This window comes from Corvus hawaiiensis, chromosome 5, assembly GCF_020740725.1.
Source record: "Corvus hawaiiensis isolate bCorHaw1 chromosome 5, bCorHaw1.pri.cur, whole genome shotgun sequence".
NCBI classification, from domain to species: domain Eukaryota; kingdom Metazoa; phylum Chordata; class Aves; order Passeriformes; family Corvidae; genus Corvus; species Corvus hawaiiensis.
This window is the reverse complement of record NC_063217.1, coordinates 19,597,608-19,623,921: the sequence shown is the minus strand read 5'-3', so window position 1 is coordinate 19,623,921 and position 26,314 is coordinate 19,597,608. Positions and strand designations below refer to the sequence as shown.

Here is a 26,314-nt window from a genome sequence, read left to right as displayed (position 1 = left end):
CATATCAGCAGTTTAAGGAAGATCAGGGGCAGTGTGGCCCTGCTGAATGGGCTCTATAGTGGCAGTCAACACAGATAAGGCTGAGGTACTCAATGCCCTCTACATGATGGTCCTTCCTAGGAAGATCTGCCTTTCAGAAATCTCAGGTTCTTGAAATCAGTGGAAAAGTCTGGAGCGGGGAAAGCAGTGTCAGTAGAGAAGGGATGCACCCACAAGTGCTGAGGGAGCTGGCCAATGTCATTGTGAGACCACAATCAATGATCTTTGAAAGGTCATAACGATTGAAGAAGGTTCCTGAGGACTGGAAGACAGCAAGTGTCATCTTCCAGAAGGGCAAGGAGGAAGATCTGAGAAACTACAGGCCAACTGGCCTCACTTCAAACCCTGGCAAGGTGGTGCACCAAATAATGCTGGAAGCTATTTCCAAGCACACAAAAGGTTATGAGTCAGCATAAACTTACAGAGCAGGAATCATGCCTGAACAGCCTGATTACCTTCCACAATAAAGTGATGAGCTCAGCAGGTGAGAAGAGAGTCATGGATATGTTTTATCTTTGCTTCATAAAGGCTTTTGACAGTCTCACATAACTTTCTTATAGATAAGTGACAAAATACAGACTAGATAAATGTACAATAAAGTAGGTTGAAAACTGGTTGATCTGCCAGGCTCAGATGGTTGCTGTGATCAGCAGTACAAAGCCTGGCTGAGGGACAATCACTAATGTATCCAAGGTTGATACTGGGGCCAGTAGTGTTTAACATCTTCATTAATGAACTGAAAGATGGAATAGAGCATGCCAATAGCAAGCTTGCAGATGACGAATGTTGGGGAGGAGTGGCTGATACACCAGATGGCTATGTTGCTTTGCTGCCATTCCAAGGGACTGCAACAGTCTGGAGAAATAAACAAACAGAAACCTCACAAAGTTCCAGGAAATCAAATCTAAAGCCATGTATTTGGAAAGAAATAACCCCACGCATCAGCACAGGCTGTGAGGGGTAAATGGAAGGAAAGCAGCCCTGCAGAGCAGGGCTAGGGGATCCTCGTGGACAAGGAATCAAAATTGAATGACTCTGCACCCTTGAAACATTCAGGAAGCACTAGGCAGAGCCAAGCCAGCAGCCAGAGGAAATGATACTTCCAGTGTTGATACACATCATAGGTGCTGTGACCCTTCTGCACTCCCCAGCACAGACATTCAGCATAGTCAAAGTGGAGCAATTCCGGCACAGAGATACTGTGGAATCTCCATCTGTGGAGATATACAAAACCAATCTGAATATAGTCCTGGACAACCTGCTGTAGGTAACCCTGCACTGAGCAGGGGTGTTAGATTGGACAGCCTCCCGTGATTCCTTCTGATCCTAAAGGTTCTGTGACTCTGATCCATGTTCCGGTGACTGAATAAGATGTAAATAAAATAAAATGGTTTTTTTAAAAAAAGAAACTGACTTTCCCCCAATATGTTTCAAACTCATCATACAGCAAGAGATCAGAGATTGTCAGACACTCGCACACACTACTGCGATCCACCAGCAGGTTAAACCTGCAGACATCTCACCCACAGTAAGAGCCCAGAACACTTTTGAAACACTAGGTGGGCTCAATGAGCACACTGAATTCCAATTAAGACAAGCTGCACGGCTTCTTCAAGAATGGAAATACAAACTACAGAAACAGGAACTATGCTTTAGCAGAATACTTATGTTAATGTTGTCAGCTAATGAGCAGAAATGAGGGCATAAGCTTGAACATTCCTCTCTCCTATTTGTGGGTACTCCATTAACATATACAGGATTTTAGAATAACTAGAACATAGATGTGAAATACATAGAGCACACTCCTGAAAGTATTTTTGATGTTTTCATACTACTTATGTTTTACATTCTCAGTACTTCTGTGTTTTCCATTCCCCCATCATGTCACTTTATGAAAGTCCCTGTTTAAGATGAAGGAAAGTGAAACCTGCTTTTTATAATATACTCCTTCCTGGATTTTCATTTTACTTTCCATTCACTCCTCCCCGCACCCCCCACCCTCCAAAATATTAATAGGTCCAAAATATGAATCTTGAGCAGCAGAGGAGAGTTTAATGTAGATTTGAAAATCAACATTTCTCTTTGCAATAAAAAATGCTTAGCTCTCAGAAGATTTATCCCTTAATCTGGTGAATTACTAATATCTAGAATTCAAAATAGTATTTTTAATTAACAGAAGCTTAACATTCATTCAACCCCTCGCAAGAAGCCAGTCACTATTGCCTTTATTTTACCAAACAATTGAACAGTCTAATGAAAAGTCACAAAACAAATAAGTGACAATGAGAACTAGATTTCAGCTTCTGAAGCTTAGCTAAATGTATTATGTTATCTACTTACATTCATTAGAGCAAAGATCTAAAGGCACTACCTTTGCTGATACTCACCTTTGAAGAGCCAGAAGACAAAAGAAATCTTTCATTTCAAAGTGACAATAGACAAAACAACAGAATTTTTCACTTGAAAGATTCATTGCTCTAAGGTATTAGCAGGAAATTATATAAATACTTAGCCATCTATTTATTTTACACATACATATGTATGTATACACATATAAAAATACACACACACACACTAGCTGAAGTTGAGCTTGAAGTAGTCAATGTCAATTTTCTTTTATGGAAGCTTTTGGGGTTTGGAGTTGTTGGGTGTGTTTTTCCCCTGTCACACTACTGTGAAGATTGCCATGCTAGGCAGTAGCTACTTCATCGAGACAGAACCTGGTTGAGCTGCTCAGGGTTGAGTCTTATCAGGTACAGCCCTCAAATCACACAAAGCACAGCCAGCAGCAGCCTAGGCAGATCAAATACAAAGCTGGGGTGCAGTGGGAAACCTCAGCTGGGACTGCTCTATCTGGCTCCTGAAACAGGAAGAACAAAGTCCTACCAGTTCATTAAAAGCAGCTTTGAAAGTCCTATAGTTTTGTCACCTATTTCCAGAGCCACATAAGATGAAGAGGGCTGTAAAAAGTTGTGTAAGGTTCATGAACCAAACTTCTTCCCAGTTCAGAGCAAGACATTGTTGTTATGTGTTATCACTAAAAAAAAAACAGAGAAATAAACACCACACAACCTCATTTCCTCTAAAGACAGGTAAATTACTTGCAATAGCGCAGAATATAAGTAATAATAAATTATGTTCTTCCACAGTGAGACTGCAGCTTGTGTTTTCATACACAATAGACATTTTCTGTATATTTCTACAACCCAGTTCTACAGTGTTGTGGAAAGAAAGTGCAATTAAAGATTCAATAATTAAGGTTTTAGTTGCACTTCCAGCAGGACTTAGCAAGAAGCTGACCATATCATACTAACAGAGATGGGGGGCGGAAGTGCAACAGAAACATTAGTAATAATCTAATTGGAAAATATTATTTGGAAGAAACTCCCAAGCTAACTTGCATGAGCTATAATTTCATGGTGGTGAGTTGATAGAGCACAATTTAAGTGTTTCCAGTTTATGGGATGGTATTTTAAGCCAACTTAAAACCCACAGGTGTTGATATATCTTTCTGGTGTCCATACCAGTAAGCTATAAAATTCAAGGAGCAAGGAGGCTTCCAACTATAGATCCACAATCCAACAGTATTTTCCTGAAAAGTAATACCAATGTGATCTTTGAATTCCTGCCATTTCTATTATTCTCTGTCCCCCAAATTGTCCATTGCTCCAATTACACCCTACAGTACAGTACAGATCAAAGCAGGTGTCCCTTTCTGCTGCAATCCCCTCTCTTCTTATATAGAAAAGCATCCCAGTAGGACACACAGATTTCCCTAAATCTTCATTAGGAAAATTGTGAATGTACTGTGTCATAAGCACAGCGCTGAAACAGTCACTCACTAGTGCAAGACCCTGAAGAAAAAAAACAGGAAACCGCCAATGTTTCGGCAGCGTTCAGGCTGCACCTAAAGTGAGGGAACTAGTTGTTTATTTTCCAAGCCTTTCCATTCAAATCAATGTCTGACTTCTCCCAGACAGGGAATAGAGTAAAAAGTAAAAGGTTTTTTTCACAAAAAGCTAAGAAATGGAGCTGTCTGCCTAGTTTATGTAATTCTTTGCAGAGAAGTCATCCTCTAATGTGAATACTAATTTTCCTTTGTGAAAAGGAGCAGCAATAGTAACCAACAAGTTGAATGTTAGCACATTTGCAACCTGTCAAACCAAAATGTGTGAATTACAGTGCTGCTTTCTCCACTGATGTTCAAAATCTAACATATGCCAATTTACACAGTGCTTGGAGATGGAGAGTGTCTTTAAAGACATGGAAAACATACACCCCCTCCTCCCTCTGGAACAAAAGAAGAAAATTAATGTTTAGTTGTAATGCAACAAAAAAATCAATCTTAGCGCTTTGATAACAGGTTTGTCTGAGATCCCCTGGAAAATAGGACACTTGAGAATTCTTAACTACAGTAGATAACAAATCCAAAATGGCCTTTGCTGTTACAGCAAATTAGTGCCAAGGAAGGCTGAATTATTTCCATACAAATCTCAGAATAGTTCGGTTTTGGCAGAAGCCAAAAAGAAAAGATGATCACTGGAACTAAAAGACACCACATTTACCTACAGATGTGTATGGCAAGTAAGTAGCATGGGGCAAATATTATTCACAATTTTGGCCAAGGGCATATTTAAGATAATCTAGAGAAAGGAATGAATATGTGTTATTGAGGATCCTACGCTTGATTTCAATAGCTCTAGATAAAATGGGGACCATGAGTAGCAAAACTGTATTCTCTGCTACACACCCAGGAACAAGGCATGGGGAAGTCTGTAGCCTTTAACTGAAAATGCCAGCTGGAGTTTCTGCTTTTGTGGAGCTCCCTTTCACAGTGCTCTGGGCAGGATCTTTATTTTTAAAACACAGAATCTCCAAATAATTCTCAAATTATTACCATACAATGTTACTAATGAGGCTCTGAACAGCAGGAGTCTCATCAGAAATGTGGAGGAGCCCCATTTGTGTTATTCTTAACTTGCTTTAATGCTGAAGAGTATATTACCTCTCTCAATATGATGACTCAAAAAGAGCAAAGTTAGCTCTTACAAGCGAAATTACTATTACAAGCAGCTAATGATTACTTTGCACAACAGGCCACACTGTAAGTGTCTTTATCACTGTGTTTGCACCCATCCAATCCCAAAGTTGTGCAAATTCAAGTTGATTAGCAGCTCAACACCAAATTCTACTTAAGACTGCCAAGTCTCTCTCCTGACATCTAAACTACATCTAGAGCATTCTACAGGATAAAGTAGTTGATATTATCAAAATTAATCATCTAATTGCTCTTGTACATTTTTTTATGCACATTCCATCTTTAATGAAATTAAAGACTGAAAAATCTAACAAGGTGCCTTCACTGTTCCTATCAGGTATGCAAACACATCACTCCTTTTAGTTTCTTAATTCCTGGCTGCTATGTCATGAACACTGTCACAAAAAAAGGGTTTGCAGACCTCTAAGAAGAACTACTATGTTTCCTTTTATTCACACTATTTTGGGACATTGCAGAATAAAATAGTACTAACTTTTTTCTTTTCAAGAAAATAACCTGATTCAAGACTGCAGTAACTAGAGCTCCTTGAAGGCTTTTCCTTAATTTATATTGGCATGATTTAGGTAGAAATTAGAGAATTTTCTCCACTACCTGCAGAGCCTCAACTAGTATATTTGTCTCTGGCTAATATTAGCAAAGGTACTGAGTAGCTACAGCAGCTCTCTCAGACACATGATCAATCACTAGCAATGCACAGTAGCTCTGGCCAGACCTGCCTGGACTGCAGTATTCCAGGTTCAAAAAAGGCAAAATTACAATAAAAAACCCTGAAAAAAAAATTAAAAGCCTTAGATTTGCCTGTAGGATGAGGAGATACATTGCCAACAGCAAAGCAGCAGAGCTGTCCCAGACCTGCTTTAGGCACTGGAGGCTGCAGAAGTCCATTGAAGACCATACACTGCACTGCAGAAACTTTGCATTGCATTACACAAGACAAAAGTCAGATTCACTACAAAACATAACTTCATGTCAAAGGAGATGCTGGGACTGATGGGTTGAGCAGCTGACTGAAAGAAATCAAGATCACCAACACACAACCAATTATTATATTTAGTTATTCTATACCAGAAAATTTGTCTTTAAAGGGTGTATTCTTTTCTATGAGAAGTTTCTAAACTGAGGGTTCTGAAATTGATATTTAACTTTTACAAATTAATTTTGGAACTTTTACTGTTTACAAATCAGAAGTCATACGTCAAAGCAGAAACTACAGACTTAAAGCACATCTGTGGCCAGGTAATGTCTAAATGCATGAATGCAAGAACTCTTCAAAGTGAGAGGAACCTTGTTAGAAAAAGTCCACATTCAGAAACCCTTTGCTTATTAGGTACTGGAGAGACATTAACTTTGCCAACTTTATCAAAACTCTGTGTGTTTCTTGTGTCTCTGCTACTTCTTCCAAATTATTCAAAATCTCTGACAATGTAAACTGCAGTTATCCAGGCTGTTGTATGCTCCAACTAGGCAACAGCAACCTGAAAAAAGAAAATACTTTAAACACAACAGGGTTGGGGGAATTTGGGGGTCAGGAGGGGGAGGTTGGTTGGTTTGTTTGCTGGGAGTTTTTGTCATTGTAAATATTTAGGGTAGTTATCTTGGAGTGTTCCTGGTAGATGACATTTTATCTCCAGAGGTCTATCAGATATTATTTCTGATATTTATCTTTCTCAAACTATATCTAAAATTGCTACAAAAAATTTATACAACTACAGATTGAGCAGAAAGCAGAATTGACCTTTTTTTTTTTTACCACAAAGCTGTATTTCCATTGACAACCCCTTTAGAATCTTATATCTACACCTTAAAAAAGGATGTGTTTCATGAGAGCAGGAGTAAGGGAGGAGAAAAAATTCCAAAATAATATCAATTACATAGTCTGTGTTTGAGCTTCCCTCATACATAATTTGTACCTTCAATCATTCTTCCAGACTCCTGCATTCCAGAGTACAAACAATTCATGGTATACCCCTTCTTCTCCTGTGCCCCTGTCCCCTGTCTCTTTCTTCACCCACACTTGCATTCACTTGCCTTCACACCCAGGCTGTAATTGTGACAATTTCTGGAATACTTCTTCATTGCTAAGTATCTCCTGTATAAAACTGATGAGAAAAACTGGAGGATGAGTCGTTTAGTAGTATAGATAACAACAGGAAATCTAGCATGAGGTTCAGAAATGCCTTGCAGAATATGATCAGCCACAGGCTGAAATATAAGACCTCTAAGAATAAAGACAAAACCTGGCCTTTGGAACTTAACTACTTAACTTGCTCTTTGAAACTTGGAAGAGGAAGAATTGAAACAGAAAAGTACTGCAGCATTAAGCTGACAGAAAATTTAGCTAAACTTCTCTTTGAATACAGATAAATTCATTGCATAAAGAAATATTTTCCACTGTATAGCTATGTTTGTGGATACCTAGCACATCCTTACAAGGCACTCAAAGTATCAGGGAGTATATGGTAGACCTTTCTGAAACTCTCCCAGAACCAACTGAACCAGGAACACTCTATGCCTAGGAAAAGCGAAATGCCCAAAGGACCTTACAGGAGATTACCTGTCCCATTTCAACCCTATTTCACATTCTCCATCTCACTTAGGGAAAGCACGATGCTATAGAATTTCACAAGTGATTCCATCACCCAGTGGAATTGAAAAAACTATCAGTTTAAAAGCCTAGTTTTGGCAGGGTAAGGCAATGGACTTTGATTCAATTGTAGTCAAAAGCAGTTCATCAGAAAAAAAAAAAAAACAAATCAAACCCTGACTTCATTGACTGCATGGCAGCTTGCTGAAGCTGTTAATTAACCAAAGCTCAGTAATGTCCTTTGGGATTAGAATGCTCTGTGCTCCACTTGCTTGGGTGCCAAGTCTTGCAGTAAAATAAGACATTTCTTATAAGCTATGCTGTAATAGCTCAAATCAACATTTGCAGGAGAAATTAACAGCAGGTTCCCAATAATTTAGCTCTGAGAAGATGCTGATTTAGGCTTTGCCAGCCTATATGATTTCCCCGTTGATGAACAGTTAACACTGTTTAATCAAAGAACAGGAAGGACAAATTGAAGTGAAACCAGTGACCAACTCACACACACACCACATTATTGCTTCTGAAGTGGGCTGTATTAGACAACTAGAGTTGAAAATAATTTATATACAGATTCAATTATCAGTATCCAGTTTTATCTGGAAAAAACTAATTTAAATTCTCTAAACATAATTCACACTGATCCTGTGGTTCACCCGTGTTGTCACTCACTCATTTACCCCACCACAATCTTGTCATCTCCACATATGTCGGACTTTTGGTTACAAGAGAAGCCACTTTGAAAAAGCTCTTCTTGAGCTTCTTCCTTCTCCCAGCTGCTACAAGTTAAAAGCAATATTAAACAACAACAAGGACTTTTTTTTTTTTGCTGGTAGAGAGCCACAGGCTCTCAAACTGATCCTCATGCTCAAAATCACAAGGCTACATATTATTCCAGCAGTCACTCGGAAAGGCTTTTCAGCTTGCTCAGAAGGAAAAAAAAAAAAGAGGGAAAATAAAAACCCCAACACAAGCCCAAAATCCCAAATCTTCAAAATGTTACGCAACTTAAACTCAGAAAGGCTCTTTAAAGCAAAAGCAGTAAGACTCAGGATTTACAAGCCTAACTGTAGCACCCTAGTTGCCATACAAAACTGTCCACCTTTCCTTTCCCAGTAATATTGCTGTCAAACTTTAATAATAGCATGAAAAAGAAATACTGGCCAGAACCCTAAGCAAAACCAACAAAACTTATCTCAAGAAAATATTTTTTTTAAAAAAATCAAAATTTATGTACTCAGGGAACAGGCTAAGATCAATTAAAATTACATAACATTTTCACTAACACAGTTTCACTTTTCAAAATGAAAGTCAGATTTATTCAACATTAAGTGCAACAACACATCAGAAATCAATAAAATCAATTTTCACTTATAAAGTAAAGCAAAGTAACATGAATAAACACAGGAAAATACTGTCTGAGACTCTCCAAGGAGGACATTTCTCATAAGACTCACAGAAAAGGAAAAAAAAAAGGATTTTTATATGCAAGACTAAATTCCCCAAAATTCAGATTTTTTCCAGTTGTAAAGCAATATATAGCTAATGGGAGGTAAACTAGAAAAGGGAATGAAATGCATCATGCTGTACAACACCAAAGAAATACTCCAAATGCATTTGTGTACAGCATTAACAACATGCAATAGATGAAGTTAAAAGCAAGTACAGTGTATATATTAGAGACAGAAACTAGTCAGTCTGAGGGCTTTGTTTCTTATTTTAGTTCAACTAACGAAAACAAACAGAAGCCAAGAGCAAACAGAGGAAGAGCAGAATCTGCATGGAGAACATCTCTTCCCAGAACAGTAAAGCATCTTAAGATTCAAATTTTGCACATATTTACTTGCCTTGGTCCTCTTCTTGCTATGTCATTAAAACATACCCAGATCCAAGGGGCTTTATGCAAGTATCTACATTTTCATAAAGCGCTAATAAAACAAAACAATGCAAGTCATTCAAATTCTGCTAATCTTTTAAGTCAGGCATTAATATGCTGAACACTCACTACAACTCAATGTTATTTAAATTAAAAATAAAAACAGGGCAAGACATCTCCCAAACAGCCTTGCTGAAATCTAGGGTATTCTAATTATATTTGTTGCTTGGAGGAGAGCAATTTGAAAATAGACGTGCTACCCAATTCATTTCTTTAGGAATTATTTAAACAATACTTTTAGACAACAGCTGGTCTCTTTGTTGGTTCTATTCAGTTCACAGCCTGACAGATTTCTCTTGCCAGACTTTTTTTTTTTTTAACAGCAATTTTTTAAGACAAACTCCCAAGATCTCCTATAGATTTTGTCAGCTATTGAAAAGCAAGCAAGCACAGCACACATGCAAGTTATTAGAGAGCCAAATATAATTAACTACAATGTTCCAAGCAGTAAGTACATCTACATTCCCCTGGGGAGACTCCATCTTACTGGGAGATGGATTTGAAAGCTGATAAAGAACACAGAACACCTGGTTCACTTCAGAAGTTCTCTGCCTTCCACCTGAAGACTTACAGGAATCCATTCTACTACCCAACAAGCTAACAAGCTAGTATAAATACTTAAGATTGTCATTAATTTCTGTAAGAATGGAGTGATGGCTGACAACTGCAGACTGACTTTTGTAGGGTTGGACATACTGACCTTAATTTTAAATTAATTCAAGTCTGAAAATAATTGTGCACCATTAAGACACAAATAAACAATCAAAGGATAATTTAAGGATAACTTCACCACTCATATACAAATTACACCAGGCAGTGGTCTACCTAGATCCCCTGAAGTACAGCAGTGTTTTTACAATATCCAACTGAGACCAAGTCTTTAAAAGGCAACTATTTACCATTTATTTATTAGCAATTCCCAACTGAAAAAAAAAAAAAAATGTAGTATTCTAAACAATTATCAGTACCTGCTTATTTTTTTAACAGTAGAGGGATCACAAAGAACTGAGTTGAATTAAAATAAAAGGAATGTGAAGGACAAAGTTTTAATTCAGACGTCTTTAGCACATATTAAACCAAAACTGACATTAAGACATGCTACTGAAAGTTATCTGAAACTGCTCTGAGGTCTGGCAATCACTCCAGTTAGTACTGTAACTACCAAATTTAATGCTGGGTGAAAAATAGAATAGAAATTAGAAATAAGAAGGTAATGCCCTGAAGAGTACACCTAAAGAAGAAAGTGAGGGGTTTTGTTGGATAAAAATTTACTGATCTGAAAGCCTTGAGATTGAATGTACCTTTTATCTCCAGCTATCTAAGTCATGAGTACTCCTTAGGAGGAGATTTAACACCTCTGAATATTTTTCATCCTCTCCAATGAGCAAGCAGCATTTTTTTTACCTTGCTTGAATGTGCTTTCCTTAACATCTAAGCAGAAAACAACCTTCTCACTTTCATTTCAGTGAAGCATTAAAGACACAGAACACACACACACACACAATTTGGTAAACTTGAGATTCAAAGTTGTAAAGAAAAACAAAAGATAACACTAATCTACTTTACTTCTGAATGCTTAAAGTGGACTGGTAAGTACTGCCATCTGCTTAAGCAATGCCAGATGCAAGAGCACCCAGGAATAACAGTTTAAAGGTTATTATTGTTACCATTTATATGAATTGGTGCATTCTATTTATGCAACAGAGAACTAAGTGGAGAGTCAGATAAACACCATCTGTACTGGGCTGGAACCAAAAACTATCCGTTGAACACCTGTATGACACATTTGAACTGCTACTGAAACCTCGAAGAAGGGTTACCTGAACATTTATACACTGTCAGGCAGCCAAACTCTGCAGGCAATTTTTGGTTATTAGTTATCCCAACATCTGTGTCACTAGCAGAAAATGTTAGCAGCACTTAAGACTCAATCAGACACAGTGGGCTTCACCACAAACCACTGAAGATGCAACATCCAGGATTAAAATGCCTACAAGCAATACGGAGCAGTGATTCAAACATGAGATAGTAACACACCCCTTTAGTGAGAGCAACTAGAACAGAAAAATGTGTTCTCCCTACTTAACATATTGCACGAGGAGATAAGCAAATAGACAAGAGGTCCAAGAACTAGTAATTCCTCTATTTGGCTTAAAAAAATATTTTATTTACATTCTCCACTGCTCGTAAATTTGCTTGAAATTAAATGAGAAAAAAAAAAATTTGTTGTATACATTATGAAGGTGAGGTAGTAATCCCTCTCCAGCAATGTATCATGGAAATGGAATGAAACTATTCTGAAACTCTAAGAGCTGGTGGTATAAGAAATACTAATTAGCTCACTTCCCTCCTGTGCATGCCATGTTCCCATATACTGGGAAGCAAAAGGGCAAAATCTTGAAAGCTTTGATTTCCAACTAGATTTATCTTTTTAGGCTTTCAATCAATTGTAAATTATTGCCTAACTCCAGCTGGCATCCATAAATATCATAAGAAAACTGAAATCAAGTATTCTTGGCTTCATCATCTTCTAGGCTTCCAAACAAGGAACTATAACATTACTACTTGGACTATGACTGAGAATTTTTCCTCTTTCAGCAAATTGCCCCTTAGGAAGTAGAGGGTAATCTGCTACCTAGGTACCAGTGAGGGAAGAAAAGCTGACATATGCCTGGAACTGTCAATGAACAATTTTAAGGTCCATCACTGAGCTGCGGGGGATGAGGGATGGAGGGGAACTGACCGAAAAGAAAAACCAAAAAACCCAAATACAACCAAACTGTTTTAATCTCTAAATGCAATGTAAACTGGCCAAAAGCATTCTCCATGGCAACGAAAATGCCCTTCCTAAAACTTTTAGGCTTTTAGTAATCAAGTGTCATATAGCTTTAGTAAGAATTGTGGAAAGGTTTGGGTTTGTTTAGTTTTGGAAGAACTGGGATTTTTTTTTTTCTTTATATAGAACCATACATTTGTCACTTCTTCATTTTACAAGTAACTTAAACAGCAACCTCTTTAGGGAGAAGTCTTTTAGGCAATTTCCACAAAGGAGCTGCTGTCCTGACAAAGTACTCTAACAAAATATTTAAAAAGCAAAGAGCCTCATCTTGTGAAATACCAGAAAATTAAAAACAGAACATGGATTTTAGCTATAAAAGCGAAAAAACACCCAAAAACAAAAAATCCACAAACCAATCCCTAATGACACTAGATGACTGTCTCAAGCGACTGATATGTCCTGTGAATCCTCGTGGTTGGAATGCTGGCTGGACTCACTGACTGCCAGCAAGTTCAAGTTACGCTGTTAGCAAATGGAAACGGAACAGAGAACCTTTTGAGGCAAATTGTGTCACTTCTTAGGTGTGGATATGTGCCAGGTACTTCAACACTAAGACTGGATTTGATAACTGCCAGTGAAGATCTACCTTAGGGCCAGTGCTCTGAACATCCCTCAGTAAAATGACTCGAACTATTTGAAGACGGGAATTTCCACAGTAGCTGCAGTAGGAGCAGTGGAAGCCACTTACACTGTGGACAAATTTAAACGGCAAGAAATGCAAGTGGCCTATCAAAATAATAATAAATAAACTCAATTAACTTAAAATTAGTTTGTGCTCCAACATGTAATACTCACCACTTCTGATTGTATTAATTTAAGCTTTTAGTTCTCTAACACTTATTAAGAAGCAGCTATAAAGTTACAGGACACCTGGTGATACACTGAGTGTTGAGAGTAGTCTGTGTTCCAAAGGTTTGTCATTTTGAAGACAAAATCGATCACTACGATAATTTCATCTGATTTGTTTGTACAACATCATGAAATACTACTTCCAGAAAATAGTTAAATTTTTTTTAAAAGATATTATTTTAAAAGATATTAAACACTTTAACTCTCAGCCAGTGAAGAGTTCAATAGCTCCTCTATTTCACTTTTTAGTTATACTTACTACAGAAAACTGAATTTGTCTGTTTTGGCTTCTCAGCATTTGAGTTTGCCCAATTTTGATATCAGAATTAAGAAGTGCTGCCCTCCCACTCCTCAGTACCAGATTTTTTTCCATGTGTAAATATTTACTCTCTAGTACCAATATGCCACTTCACCTTTTTTGGTAATGAAAGAGACACAGTTACTCAAATCTCACACCAAGATCTACTATCCAGCCCCAGATCTTATTTTAAACTCAATTATTGCTCTAGCCTTCAAGTGCATCAAGATTTTTCTGGTAGCAGTCTTCTCCACATTGTTTGGGAGGCACAATAAGTTCCCTACTAGCATAAAAGTAATTGTTCCCTTTGTAGATGTTCAAGTACTTCATCAGGCTTTAAACCACAGCTCTTGAAGGCTCAGCATTGAGGTCATTCTTCAGCACAAGTCTTTTTTCATCGCTGCTTTTTGTTGTCTGCCACGTACTGAGTGTACAATCTTTGTTCAAAGAGACCATTTTGATTACTACAGCTACAGCTGTTCAATCTGATGATTCAGAGAATAATGGAACAATATTATGTTCTCATTATTTTCTATTCCAACAATTTTTTCTTCTCCAGACTTTATCAAACAGTTGATTTGTCCCATGCTTTTCTGCATAGATGGCCTACAATCAGTCTCTGTTAGACAATAAAACTTTGGATTACTTCTGTTCTCTTAAGGAATTAACCAATGTACCAGGACATTTAAAGTACTTGCACATGTAAGGTCTCCACCCGATTTTATAACCCTTCTCTTTCAACCGTGTCACTAACCACAGCAAATCTGCTGTTAAAATCACCACCACTTCTTGAGGAGAGAACTAACACATTGGGTATGTACAGTAGAACCTAAATAGAAAATTATAGAAAAGACACTTATCACTTGATTTCAATTAGCTACAGGCTTTGAAGGCTCCTTACTAGAAAAAATTTAGGCAGGCAGTGAAATAATTCTTTCATACAGTACATCACAGACATATTGGCAAGAAGTGAGCTCCTAATCACAAGTCCCTGGCAGTGGCACCTGCTACTGAGGCAACTAGAACACCCCTATGGAAGATCTGAGACTGCTTAGTCATCACTGGGTAAATTGCTTGTGTTGACTAGAGCAGGAAATATTTCTTTGGAATGTACCTCAGAAGAAACTCCTGCTCAGTATTAACATTTTCAAACTGAATAAAAGGCACTGTTGCTTAAGCAGTACATTTCTTTTCTCCAACTGTTTAAAAAAAATAAAAAGATGTGTTTGATGAACTAGCTACTGCTACCCTAAGAAAGCTTTCTTGTTACCTCACAGTAATTTCATCTTTCCCTATAAAAGCTTCACAAAAATTGCTTTTATCTGAAGTATGTCATCTCACCTTTATATCTATCTTTATATCTAAAATTATGAGTTAGTATAACAGTATGCATTATAAAATTATACCATTTACTTCAGACATCTCTGAACAGCTAAATCTTCAAACTATACAAAAATAAAGTGTATGAAATCTTACAAAAGGAGGACATTAAGACAATAATAGCTAATTCAAAAAATATAACTTATACACAGCAGTAAGCATAAGCAATGTAGCCTACGACACCTTTCAATTAACAGGACCTCTGAAACATGTCTGAAACAAGCATCAGCTAAAATTGGAACATTCCGAAGCACAATAATGTTTCCAATTTATTATCTTTACCACAGTACAAACTTTCACAACCCAAATGTCCATTATCTGTCGATCTGTAAACAAAAGCTACTATTCCCCCTCCTCATTTTGAAAGGGTGAATTTTTTTCAGTCTTCAGTAAAGTTTCACAACCATCTTGCATAAGGAATCAAGAGCCTGTTCTCTTGGTAAATTACTGGTTTTTCTTTTTTTTGTGTTTTTCTTTTTTTTTTTTTTTTGTTTGTCATACAGCCTGCAGTGAATTAAAATCACAGTGAAAGTCCTGGGAAAAAAATGATCTTTACAGCAGGACTTGAACCATTCTAATAATAAATGCATCTAACAAAGCTTCCCATAATAAAAGCATGACATTTCCATTTCCAGAAATCAAGTCAATTAGAAATGCTAAATTCTACTTAAAAACCCCAAAAGATCTAAAAGTGAAAAGATTCATCTTCTCAGTCAAATACAAGTCTTTCAGTTTCACTTGCAGAGACTGTTCCAGTCTGTAAAACAGTAGTGCAATTCATTTAGTTCTACTTCTTTTATTTATGTTAAAGTCCAGTAGATAAATGTCCTAGTTCTATGGAAAGATAGGAAGATGCTCCAGTAAACAAGAAACTTTGGCAAGCCCAGGAAGGCTTACTAGTCCATTAAAGCTTAGGAGTCCAAAGTGGCTTAAAAATAGTTTATGGATAAACTTAAAAAAGCCCAACAAAACTAATTAAAAAAAAAGAAACAAACCTGAAAAAGACAAACTAAAAAAATAAAGAAATAAATAGGCAGAAATTTATGTAAACTGTCTGAACTTTTTAATGATTTCTCATTGACAGCTGGCACGACCGTTGACAGTACAGTCATTAAATATAGGTGACCTACAGAGTATTCCATTAGGGCATCCAGTCTGGAATGCTCAAATGGAATTACATTCCTAAAGATCTAAAAAATAGAGTTCTTATAACATTACTATAGGTTTTCTTCTGCCCACCTCACTTACACTTCTTCTTAAAGAGGTTTTTTATTTTTGATGGCTTTTTACTTTTTTCACCATTCTGGTAGAGGTCCTGTGGGATGCTGCTTATCCTAGGGACAGAAGCAGCTTCATGGCTGGGTTTACTATCACTGCCGGTTGAAGAACATGAGGTGTGACGAGGCTTTGGGACTGGGATCCCAGCTGAAAGCTGGTTCATGCTGCAAGACTTCTCCAGGATTCCATTATAAACTTTGCTTGCAGGACTAAAGATCATGCTCTTAGTTTCTGCCATGCCTACACAGTCAGGAGAGCCCCTAGAAATATCTGCAGTTAGAGAAGAGGAGTCTCCCGTAGAGGATTCCTCAAGTGAGAATTCTTCTGGCGATACTTTCTGAGGAGAAATTGTCTGGTACATCTCAAGACTTGCTGGAGGAGACTGTTTTCTTCCAATGGATGAATTTAAGGAGTCACATTCCGAACCTGTTTCCTGTACTTCCCTGAGTCAGAGCAGAGAGAAGAGAAAATATAATGAAACTACAATTTCCTTCATGCAGTTAGAAAGGAAATTAATTTAGAATCAATAACATTAGTCTAAAAGCACCACCCACACTTTTCCTTAGTAGTTAATTAAACAAAAAAAAATTAAGTTAAACATTTTAAGTTACAACTTGCATTACATCATTTTATTATCTAAACTTAAGGGAATTAGTTTGTGCAATCTTGCTTTTGTGGGCAGCAGCATCTGCCCAGAATCAGTCATTTGTATATCACTTCAAAGAAAAAAAATATCTTTCTGGCACGTGAAGTCAGAAAAATTATGAAACGAAAGAAGGAGATTTAAGCCTATCATATACAAAAAGTTTCTTCAGGACAAGTGTCCCTACCTTTCAACAAGCTCATTTGCTCCTTCCAAAAGGAATTTAACCTTTTCCTATGAGGCCATGTAACAAGAGTAGGTACACGCTCAACATGCTGTAAGAATTGTGTTACCATCCATCTCCTCTTCGCCCAGTAGCTGACATTGCTTTTGATCCTAGTTTCAGATGTAAAAGCCAGTAACATATTGTAATGGAGAATCAGGGTTAGTTCAGTGCACCCTGGATTGTAACATTACTTAACTGTATATGACATGCTAGCTATTTACATACACATACCAGACAAGAACTCTGTGTTCCATGTAGACTATATTAATTTATATTATCCTATAGATTACTTTAACTTTTGGTTTGGTTTAACCTCTAATTCTAAACTGTTAGTCTCAATAATCCTGTCAAGAGTTCCAAGCTGTTTGCTAGTCTCCGTACCATTGTTTATCAGCAGAGAAGTAAATGGCTTCCTCCTCCTCTTCAGTTCGATAAAGAGCTGGGCAGCTCGACACAGAAAGGATGTCAGGGTCAGGGGAGTGCAAAGCGTGCTGAGACTGTGGAGATGATGGCACAACATTGCGTCTTGATCTACACAAGCTACTGCTTCTTGCCAGTGTGCTGGGAGGTTTTACAATGGACCCTGAGGCAGAGAAAAAGCAAACCAAAACCCTCCAAGTGACATTGATGTTAACAGTATCTACTCTGAAGACTAAGTAGCAGGTATCTGCTTCAGTGACAGTAACTTTTAAACAACTTTGACATTGCTTGACTGTTTCAGAGGAAGAAAGACTGGCACACCTCATACATTCCACAGTTAGATGAAGCAGCTAATCAAGATGCAACTGCAGAGATTTTGTGCCTGCCAAATACTACCCTGACCAAGTACACCAAAGCTCTGGCTCACTATGCTCTCTTGAGAACAAAGAGAAAGATTCTACTGAAACTCCCAACCCTTTCTAAACTAAAAATAGTAGTGCTAAAATTAGTATGTTACACAATGTCCTGTATTTTACTTGTGTGGTGATTTGGAGCTTAGAAGAAAATGTAAAATTTTTGCAATGTAGGTATGACTAACCAAACAGCCCACTGAAACACACTGCACTAGTTGAAAAGTAGGTTAGACAAGACCAATTTCATTTATGTAACATGATAGGAAATATATAATTCAACCTCATTTTAAGCTCAAGAACTTCCTTTTAGATAAAATTTTCTCTTGCCAGGCTAACTGAATTTCTGGAAGCAAAAATACTAAGAATGGGTGGAGACATCCACACAAGACTTCATCAGCAAAGTACCCAACAGGAAGTGATAAACATTCCTAACCCAATTCCTTCTTCAAAAGATTATTAGGCAGGGATACTTGTACAGAAATATATCTACAGACCTGTTTTCAGGCTAGCTGTTACAAGTCTCAGGATATTTCATACCCCTCCTCAAAGTGTCCCACAGAATGCATCACTGCTTATGTAAGACACACCAGACTCTTACTGCTGTTCAAAATTGTTTGACAAACACAACATGCTAAAAATCCTTTCAATTATTTTTGTAGATGAGGATGTCTAGCCTGACAAAATACATTTCATTTTTTCCAATGCCAGTTTACCATCAGATAAATTACAGTTTCCCTTCCTGGAATCTCAGAAAAGCACAAGTTGTCCACTCTCTTTTAGCACAGGAAATCACAACTTTCACAAAACAAGAAGTAACTGCACCTTTGCCAACACATAGATTTACTTCCACTCCTGAGCAGAAAAGAAAGGTTTGCAAGTCTCAACATGAGAGTTGTCATGTAACTCAAACTTCTAATTTTACTTTCGATAAATTCCCTACTGACCTTAAAAACATATTGGGAGCTCAGAAATCATCTCGTGTCATTACAAAAAACATTCCTCAAAGAACAAATGTGAACTGAGGTAAGAGACTAAGGATATCTTTAGGAAATTTGTGCTACAGTCCAGGTAAATCAGATGCCATCCTACTTGCTGGTATAAAAAAAACCCAAAAACCAAGATTGCACCATCAGTGAATTTTGAGAGAAGTAACAAGCATTTTGATTCTTTGTAGGTGTATATACACAGGAATTTGAAGAATTCAGCTATGACAATTTAACCTGTGGAATTTTCTAGTACACATGAAACTCACTAAACCAAGGAACCAGCTGAATCCTAATCAGTCAATGAAAAAGCAGAAGTTTCACTATCATCTTCCTGCTGTAAGGATTTTGTTCCAGTGTTGGGCACTATTTCTTAATCCGTTTTTGTTCTCCAGCTTGAGACTGATCAAACAGCTCTATTACTTGACACCATATTAGCCTATCAATCCAATTGCTCTGGCACAAAGAAGCCTGTCCAACAGACTTCAAATTTTGTCAATCTCATGAGTCCAAAGGATGCTGGGGCAATGTAGTAGCCCAGCCCACTTTAGATCCAGTGACTGAAATAGCCCCATTCTTAAGTGACCTCCTGCACACTGCTTTTTGCCTGAAGCCTCATGACCAAGACAAGCTATTTTGCCTCTGTCCTTTCTCATGTGCATTTGTTATTTTTGTCTAAAGGATGGGAATAATTCAGCAGTTACCGAACTAACCTGCAATAATTTGACTCCCCAAAAGTAGTTTCAACAACAGACCATTTAGCATATTTTTCCTCTCCTTCCCCACTCCCAAGTGTTTCCATGTTTTATTTACTGAACAGAAATTTTAAAAGCTAGTAAATTAAGGACAAGCTACTTCCTTCATGTGATAACTTTGACAACATCAGGTTCTTGTGCCTTACCGAAATTCAGAAAGAAAAAAAAGGAAAAAAAAATTAAAATTTTTGTAGTGTTACTAAGATTCAGATTCCTTTCATCACTGAGAAAGAAATACTTGCAAATGAACTGATCTTTAGTCAAAAAAATTAAACAATAACTGCAAAAGCACACAGTAAAGTTTCATCTACCTATGCTCTTACAAACCGTACAGTCCTTTTCTAATTGTAGCTCCTTTGATTCAACTGCACTCCCTTCTCTGGATTCACTTCTAAGCAAGAGCTAAATGAGAAGAGTGACTAAAAAAACCACAAGTCTGAAGTCTTTTACACATATCCAAGTGTTGTCATTTTAGACCATCTGGAAAATCATGACAATAAATGGAGCTCTTCATTTTGAAGTCAGACCACAGGTTTCCCTATATAGAATTGGAAGCTTAACTCCAGGCATCCATATTTTATTGGGTCTCAAATAAATTTGTTGCTAGGGTTTAAATCAAAGTCGTTGCACTGAAGATGACTAGAGAAACAGCATTCCTTAAAAGTGATCAGAACTTGCAGTTAATAGTGTTGCAAGAGGATTAATGAACTTTTCAGCATGGTCTGAAGAAAAAAGGTTGGTACATTTAGAAGAAAAACAAATGCCCAAGGCACACAAAGCGAAGCCAGCAAAGTGGCGACCTTATGCTATTTTAAAATACAGTTTGAATTTCTTCTGAGATTCCCAGCCCTGGAAGAAAAATGTATCCATATGACAGTTTTCCTTCCTACTCATTCCTCAGCTTGAAACAGCTTGTTTGAATAGCTGCATGGGAGCTCATCTTTTTGATTTGCCTCTAGAGCCCAGTTAATCACAACTGCCATGAAACAGGCTCTTGTTCTGACACAATGACTCATGATATAAGGGTGGTCTGAATCCCCAGTGTATATCTTCTGATCATAGTTTAGCCAAAGCTGGATTTCCCTCCCTCCAGAACTCGGCCTCTCTGCCTGACACTCAAACAACCCACTGTATACAAACACAAACATTCTGCCTGAAATCTTCCCTTGAAAAACAACGGAATTTTGTTCCAACCACTAAAGAATGTTCGCAAGGCTATGTAGCATGGGGCCTCCCAAAGGATGTGATCTTCCTCGTAGATCAAGGAACCCTGGACTAAATTCATCCTTTCCATCTGAAAGAACAAATGTGCTAACAGAAACTCAGCATTATTCATTACAAACTTTTGTCTAAGCAGCAATCCAAGGTTGACAAGCACTATCAAAACTTTAGCTGAATTTGCCCCACTCTCCCACCGAAACATGAAGAAAAAGCCTTTATTTTGTTATCTTTATTGCAAAACCCAGTTTTCAATGTAAGTCCCACTAGATCTAGTATTTGAAATGCTACCTAATTTTGGTCCTTTTGACTTTGATCTAATTGTATTTGATTTTAGTACTCTTCTCCCGCCCACCTGACCTGAAAATCCCATGTCCCCACAACTTTTCCCCTTTCTTTTTACTGAGCTCATCACTTACCATGAAACTGTGAAACTATTGGAGGAGTGTCTTCATCTAAGTCATCAACTCCCCCTGCAATTGGGTAGGGAGGAATGGAAACTCGAGGCATAACTACCCAGCTGTGATCAGAGTAGAGAGAGGAGGTCAAGCTTGGTAGCCCAGAATTGTGTGCAATTTGAAACCCGCAAATCTTCTCAATCTGTTGCCATCGATAAAGACGCTCTCGCAAACATGTCGTCAGCTCAGAGAGTGCTTTCCTGAAGAAAGGCACACATTAAAATTATATACACTGTTCTTAATGATAAAGCAAAGCAACACATTCTTTCCAGCATACCAGAAGATCCATTACAGCTCTTGAAATATTCACATTTTATTATTTTTTCAACTGCTTTACTTAAAGTGCAAAACCACTCAATTCCATAACTCTCAAAAATGCCCTTGTTCTGGGAACAAATAATCACAAAAGAATATGCATCCAGTCCTGGTAACCCTCTTACTTTGCTTCAAGAATTTTATGGTCCACTTCATCCAGGGAGGAGCTGTGTGCAACATGTAATGTTCCAAATACAGTGCTTCTCTTCTTTTTTATCTTTTCTGCCTAAAAAGCAAAGTGAAATGTGTAAAACTAGTAGCATACTTAAGACATGACAAAACATTAGCAATATTGACAGGTAACAACAACAACTGAGAGATGAAAAAAACACAAATGCTTATCTGCGTCGTGTTTACTATTTCATATCTCTAGCAACAGATCAGAAAAATCTTTTAAGTAGCTGAAGAATCATTTATTACCTCATCTTTAGCAATTGCTAGTTGCATTTCTGCATGCTGTCTTTTGATATTGTAATACTGTACTTCAACTTCATGTGTTAACTGAAGCCACTTCTGCAAAGCTTCAGGAACAGACCAATTACTTCTCAACTCAAACTCCTTCTCAGCCTTTTTTAAAGCCATACGAACCTAGCAACCAAGAAGAAATAAAAGTGTCACCAAAAGTATCATTAGAACTGAGAGGTGAATTATAAGTACCTTTATACCCCACAGCAACATACTTGACAGAGCTTGACAGAGTTTTGGTGTGTGCCAATTGTTGTCAGGTAGGCAGATCTGGCATCTCTGAAATCTAGCATATGACCTTCCATACTTTTTCCAATGATATATAGTTCCTAATTCGAAGTTTAAATATTTTTGTAAGATGGTAATTTTTTTAGCACAATAATCCAAATTTATTGCCATTCAGATGAGACAAAGCTACTCTCTCATCTGATAAAAAGATAAAAAAAGGTTTTGTATATATTTTTGTTCAGTGAATCCAAAAACATTATGATAAGCTAATATACAAAGTTTACAGCTTCTAATAGCTTCAGGATTATTTTACTAGACAACGGCATGATTGACAGACAATCACTAAGCACTCTTAGACTGTTTCCATTCAAATCTAGCATTTGGGGAATATGCTTTAAACACTCCTGTGGACATAATAAAACTAGGACTGATTTAAAGTCAACACTAAAATTATAAACAGCTGGCAGATACCTGTACTAACTCTTCCTCTGCATATTTGAGCCTGCTCAGTTCACATTCAGCTCCCTCTCTCAATTCCCTTAAGCGATGAGCTTCACGTTTTGCATCATTGATCTCATCCATCATTTTGCGCTCCAGATTTTGCTTTTCAACAGCAACGTTTCTATTCTCTTCTTGTGCCTTCTCAAGCCTTCACAATTGAACAGAAAATATGAGAAAATACACAGCATATTTGTTAAAAGTTGCAGTCCTCAGGATAACAAAATGCATGCAGCAACAGGGCAAGAGGCTATGGGCACAAACCAAAGCACATGAGGTTCCATCTGAACATCAGGAAACACTTTCACCATGAGAGTGACTGAGCACTGGCACAGGTTGCCCAGACAGATGGTAGAGTCTCCATCCTTGGACATATTCAGAAGCCACCTGCACATGGTCCTAGGCAACCTGCTCTAGATGATCCTGCTTGAGCAGGAGAGGATGGACAAGATGAACTCCAGAAGTCTCTTCCAACCTCAACCACTCTGTGATAATAAAGACTCTGCAAGCTTCATGGATCAGCAGCAATTACATCACACAGCGTGAAATCCATGCCAGGCAAAACACCCAAACTTTTAAGTGAACCATCATTAAAAGTGTAGCATCAAAATACAAGTCTCTATAGACAACTGAGTTAGAAGTGCACCACAGACTATCAACTCTCATGCTGCTATATAAGCAATAGAAACTAATCAGTCGGGTGTGTTTCAATCTTAAGAGCTTAAAAAGAAATGTTCTCATTCCCATGAATGCAACTATTCAAAATAAACTGTAATTATATGAAAATAACAGTACATACTTGTAAATCTGTAGGAAAAAAGATTGAGCCTCTATTCTCTACCTTCATCCACAAGTTTGTATTGTCCGCTAAAATATACAGGAGCAATGTCTACCCAAGAAACCAGCACCACTGAAATCACAGTTTCCATGCAAAGGGAAGATGGGCAAAATCCAAAGGCAGTTAATGCAAAAAAATTAGAACTGCAAAGGATCTGCATTTGTGTTTAACCTCAAAACAAAAGGACAACTTTTTTTTTTTCTTTTAGGTTTTATACCTTTCCTGCAAGTCAAGAAGACTTTGCTCTGCTGTTTGGAGACTTTCTAAGTCCTTCATCATTTTTGTGATATGTTCTCTTGAGGTTCTGTTCTGTGTATATGCAAACCAGCAGCCTCCAAAACCGATAACTATAGAAACTGTTAATATAAAATCCTTCATCCAGTTGTGAGGGGGACCTGTGCGGAGAACAACACCATCATTAACTAGTTCATCGATACAGACAACAGACTAAAGGCCTTCCCCCCCTCTCCCCGGCCTAAAGGTGACAGAACCTGATGCTAAACAGAATTCTAGCTCATTTACCTCAAACCACCTCCAACAACTACCTTCCAAATGTATTCCACAGCATCTTCCATACAACATAACCAGCTCTGCTCTAATACTTAATCTATACTAAAACATTCATTAGATTGAGAAAAGCTTACTAAACCCCTTTGCAGTACATACTCTGTATCTTTTTTTAAAGTTAAAATAGAGTTCCACAATTGCATTTTATCAGGCCAGTAGGAGCTTTGATTACATTTGAGCAAGTTCTCCCCAGTTTGCACCCGCTTAAATACCCTATGCTGAGTTAAAAATGCACTTGGAGAAAATAAAATACATTTTAAAATGGTAACAGCAGCACTTTGTAAAAGTTGGATTGCCAAATTGTTGTATCCAAGATTCACACAACACATCTTTGTTAGTACAACATTTATAGTCACTTGCACCTTTGTAAAGACAGCTTCTCTGAGTATTAAAGGTTTAATACAAAGTGCTTCTTTTTCCCCCCTAAAAATCCCCAGCTCAGATCTGGCCTGACTAGTTCAGAAACCCCTGACACGCACAGTACCAGAGCAGAGCTGTAACTGTGTGCAAGCAAGCATGCAGAGCACTGCAGAGCACTGGTGATGTGGTATGGACATGGCTGCATATGGTAAAATGGGTCAGATGTGGAACTCCTGCATTAAATTTAACTGCACTTAAACTCAAGATGTTGGATTTGCACCACCATCTCCTTTTCTTTTCTTGGGGAAGGTCATCCCCTCTCATTTCAGCATCCCAGCTGTACTGTCCAAGCTAATTGAGAAGTGAATGTAACCTTAGCTATAAATGTAATTTAAACAGTCAAAAATATTTAGAGGAAACTTCTTGTGACACAAAAGCAAACATCCATCTATCAAGTGGGGTTAAACTAAAATTTCTACATGATCTTACACACAGAAGTGAACCTTTGTCCTGGTCACAGCATCTAAATAACCTTTTGTAATTCATTGCAGAGTTACACAATGCATGCCAAGCAATCCATCAGCATATCCACAAAATAGATAAGCTGTCCTATCTACAGTATCAAGTGTCATGGAAAACATGCTCTGTTGAATTCTTACAATTAAGAGATAAGAAAAAAAACTCCAAAAAGTTACTAACGGGTGAGAGGTCCAAATAAAACAACATCCAAGGCTTTAAGCTGAAGCTTCTGTCTATGGCTCCGGTCAATTATTTTCAAGTGAGAGATCATGAAAGCATGTTCATTTACTGCTATCCTGTTAATGATAACACAGAACATTACCTATTCCATAAATACATTCAAAATCAGTCTATGCAAAAAAAAAGACATCAGTAGCATTTTCCACAGTTATATAGATTACAGCTGTGCAATTAAGAGTGAGAAATACAACAGTAACGCTATATAAATGCATATTGGCATGTGACAAAAGAAAAAAACAAAACCATTTACCCATTCTTTTCTTTCTGGAAAAAATAATGAAATAAATCCATGTAGCATAGTTAAATGCATATTTACAGACTCATGACACCAACTCCTAAATACACACAGCGCTCAGGTGTGGTATTTATGCACCAGGAAAGGTATTCTACAGTTACATTATTATATATACCCATACAATAGACTAGAAGATGTTCAAAAGGAAGTTTGCTACCACACAGAATTATGTGACCTTTGGTAAGAGCTTCCACAGAAAGAAACAAAACTTTTATGAAAGTTATATTTTGAAATATTCTGGCAGAAAAAAAATGCAGCCACCTCTTCAAAACCACCAGGACACTTCTCTTTTCTTGCATTTGACCATATCATGTTAGACTTTAGGTTCACATAGCTGTCTCTACCATACAGACTAATGCAGCAACCTATGGGGAATTATTTGAAACTAATCCAGAAGATACATTCACCTGGGAAGTGTTGTTCCATTGACATTGCTGTCTCTAAAATTCTTTTCATATTGAGGCAATTCAACAAATTCTGACAGCCACTGAAGAGTGTCCTCTTGAGTCCAGTTATGAACTGAAAGAAAAATTCAACGACCTTAAGTTTTCTTTACAAATCAACAGCTTAGAAGACAAGCAGTAGAAAAGCAGGTTACAATAACCAAGAGA

General features: G+C 37.5%; 1 protein-coding gene across 2 annotated transcripts in view; it reads right to left on the bottom strand.

The window, feature by feature from the left end:
• Positions 1 to 8,972: 8,972 nt before the first annotated feature.
• Positions 8,973 to 26,314, bottom strand: part of STIM2 (stromal interaction molecule 2) — a 71,509-nt gene continuing 54,167 nt past the window's right edge. Inside the window, exons 4-13 of one of the 2 annotated variants that reach the window (XM_048304816.1) lie at positions 26,111 to 26,222; positions 25,349 to 25,464; positions 23,940 to 24,117; positions 22,858 to 23,035; positions 22,114 to 22,281; positions 21,819 to 21,919; positions 21,340 to 21,578; positions 17,513 to 17,714; positions 17,093 to 17,241; positions 16,582 to 16,705 (exon numbers count right to left, since the gene is read on the bottom strand). In XM_048304816.1, coding sequence (XP_048160773.1) covers positions 16,668 to 16,705; positions 17,093 to 17,241; positions 17,513 to 17,714; positions 21,340 to 21,578; positions 21,819 to 21,919; positions 22,114 to 22,281; positions 22,858 to 23,035; positions 23,940 to 24,117; positions 25,349 to 25,464; positions 26,111 to 26,222 — 1,481 coding nt within the window. In that variant the 3' untranslated portion in view covers positions 16,582 to 16,667. Of the gene's footprint in view, positions 16,706 to 17,092; positions 17,242 to 17,512; positions 17,715 to 21,339; positions 21,579 to 21,818; positions 21,920 to 22,113; positions 22,282 to 22,857; positions 23,036 to 23,939; positions 24,118 to 25,348; positions 25,465 to 26,110; positions 26,223 to 26,314 lie in introns of both variants that reach the window. The other variant, XM_048304815.1, reaches the window with a different exon arrangement.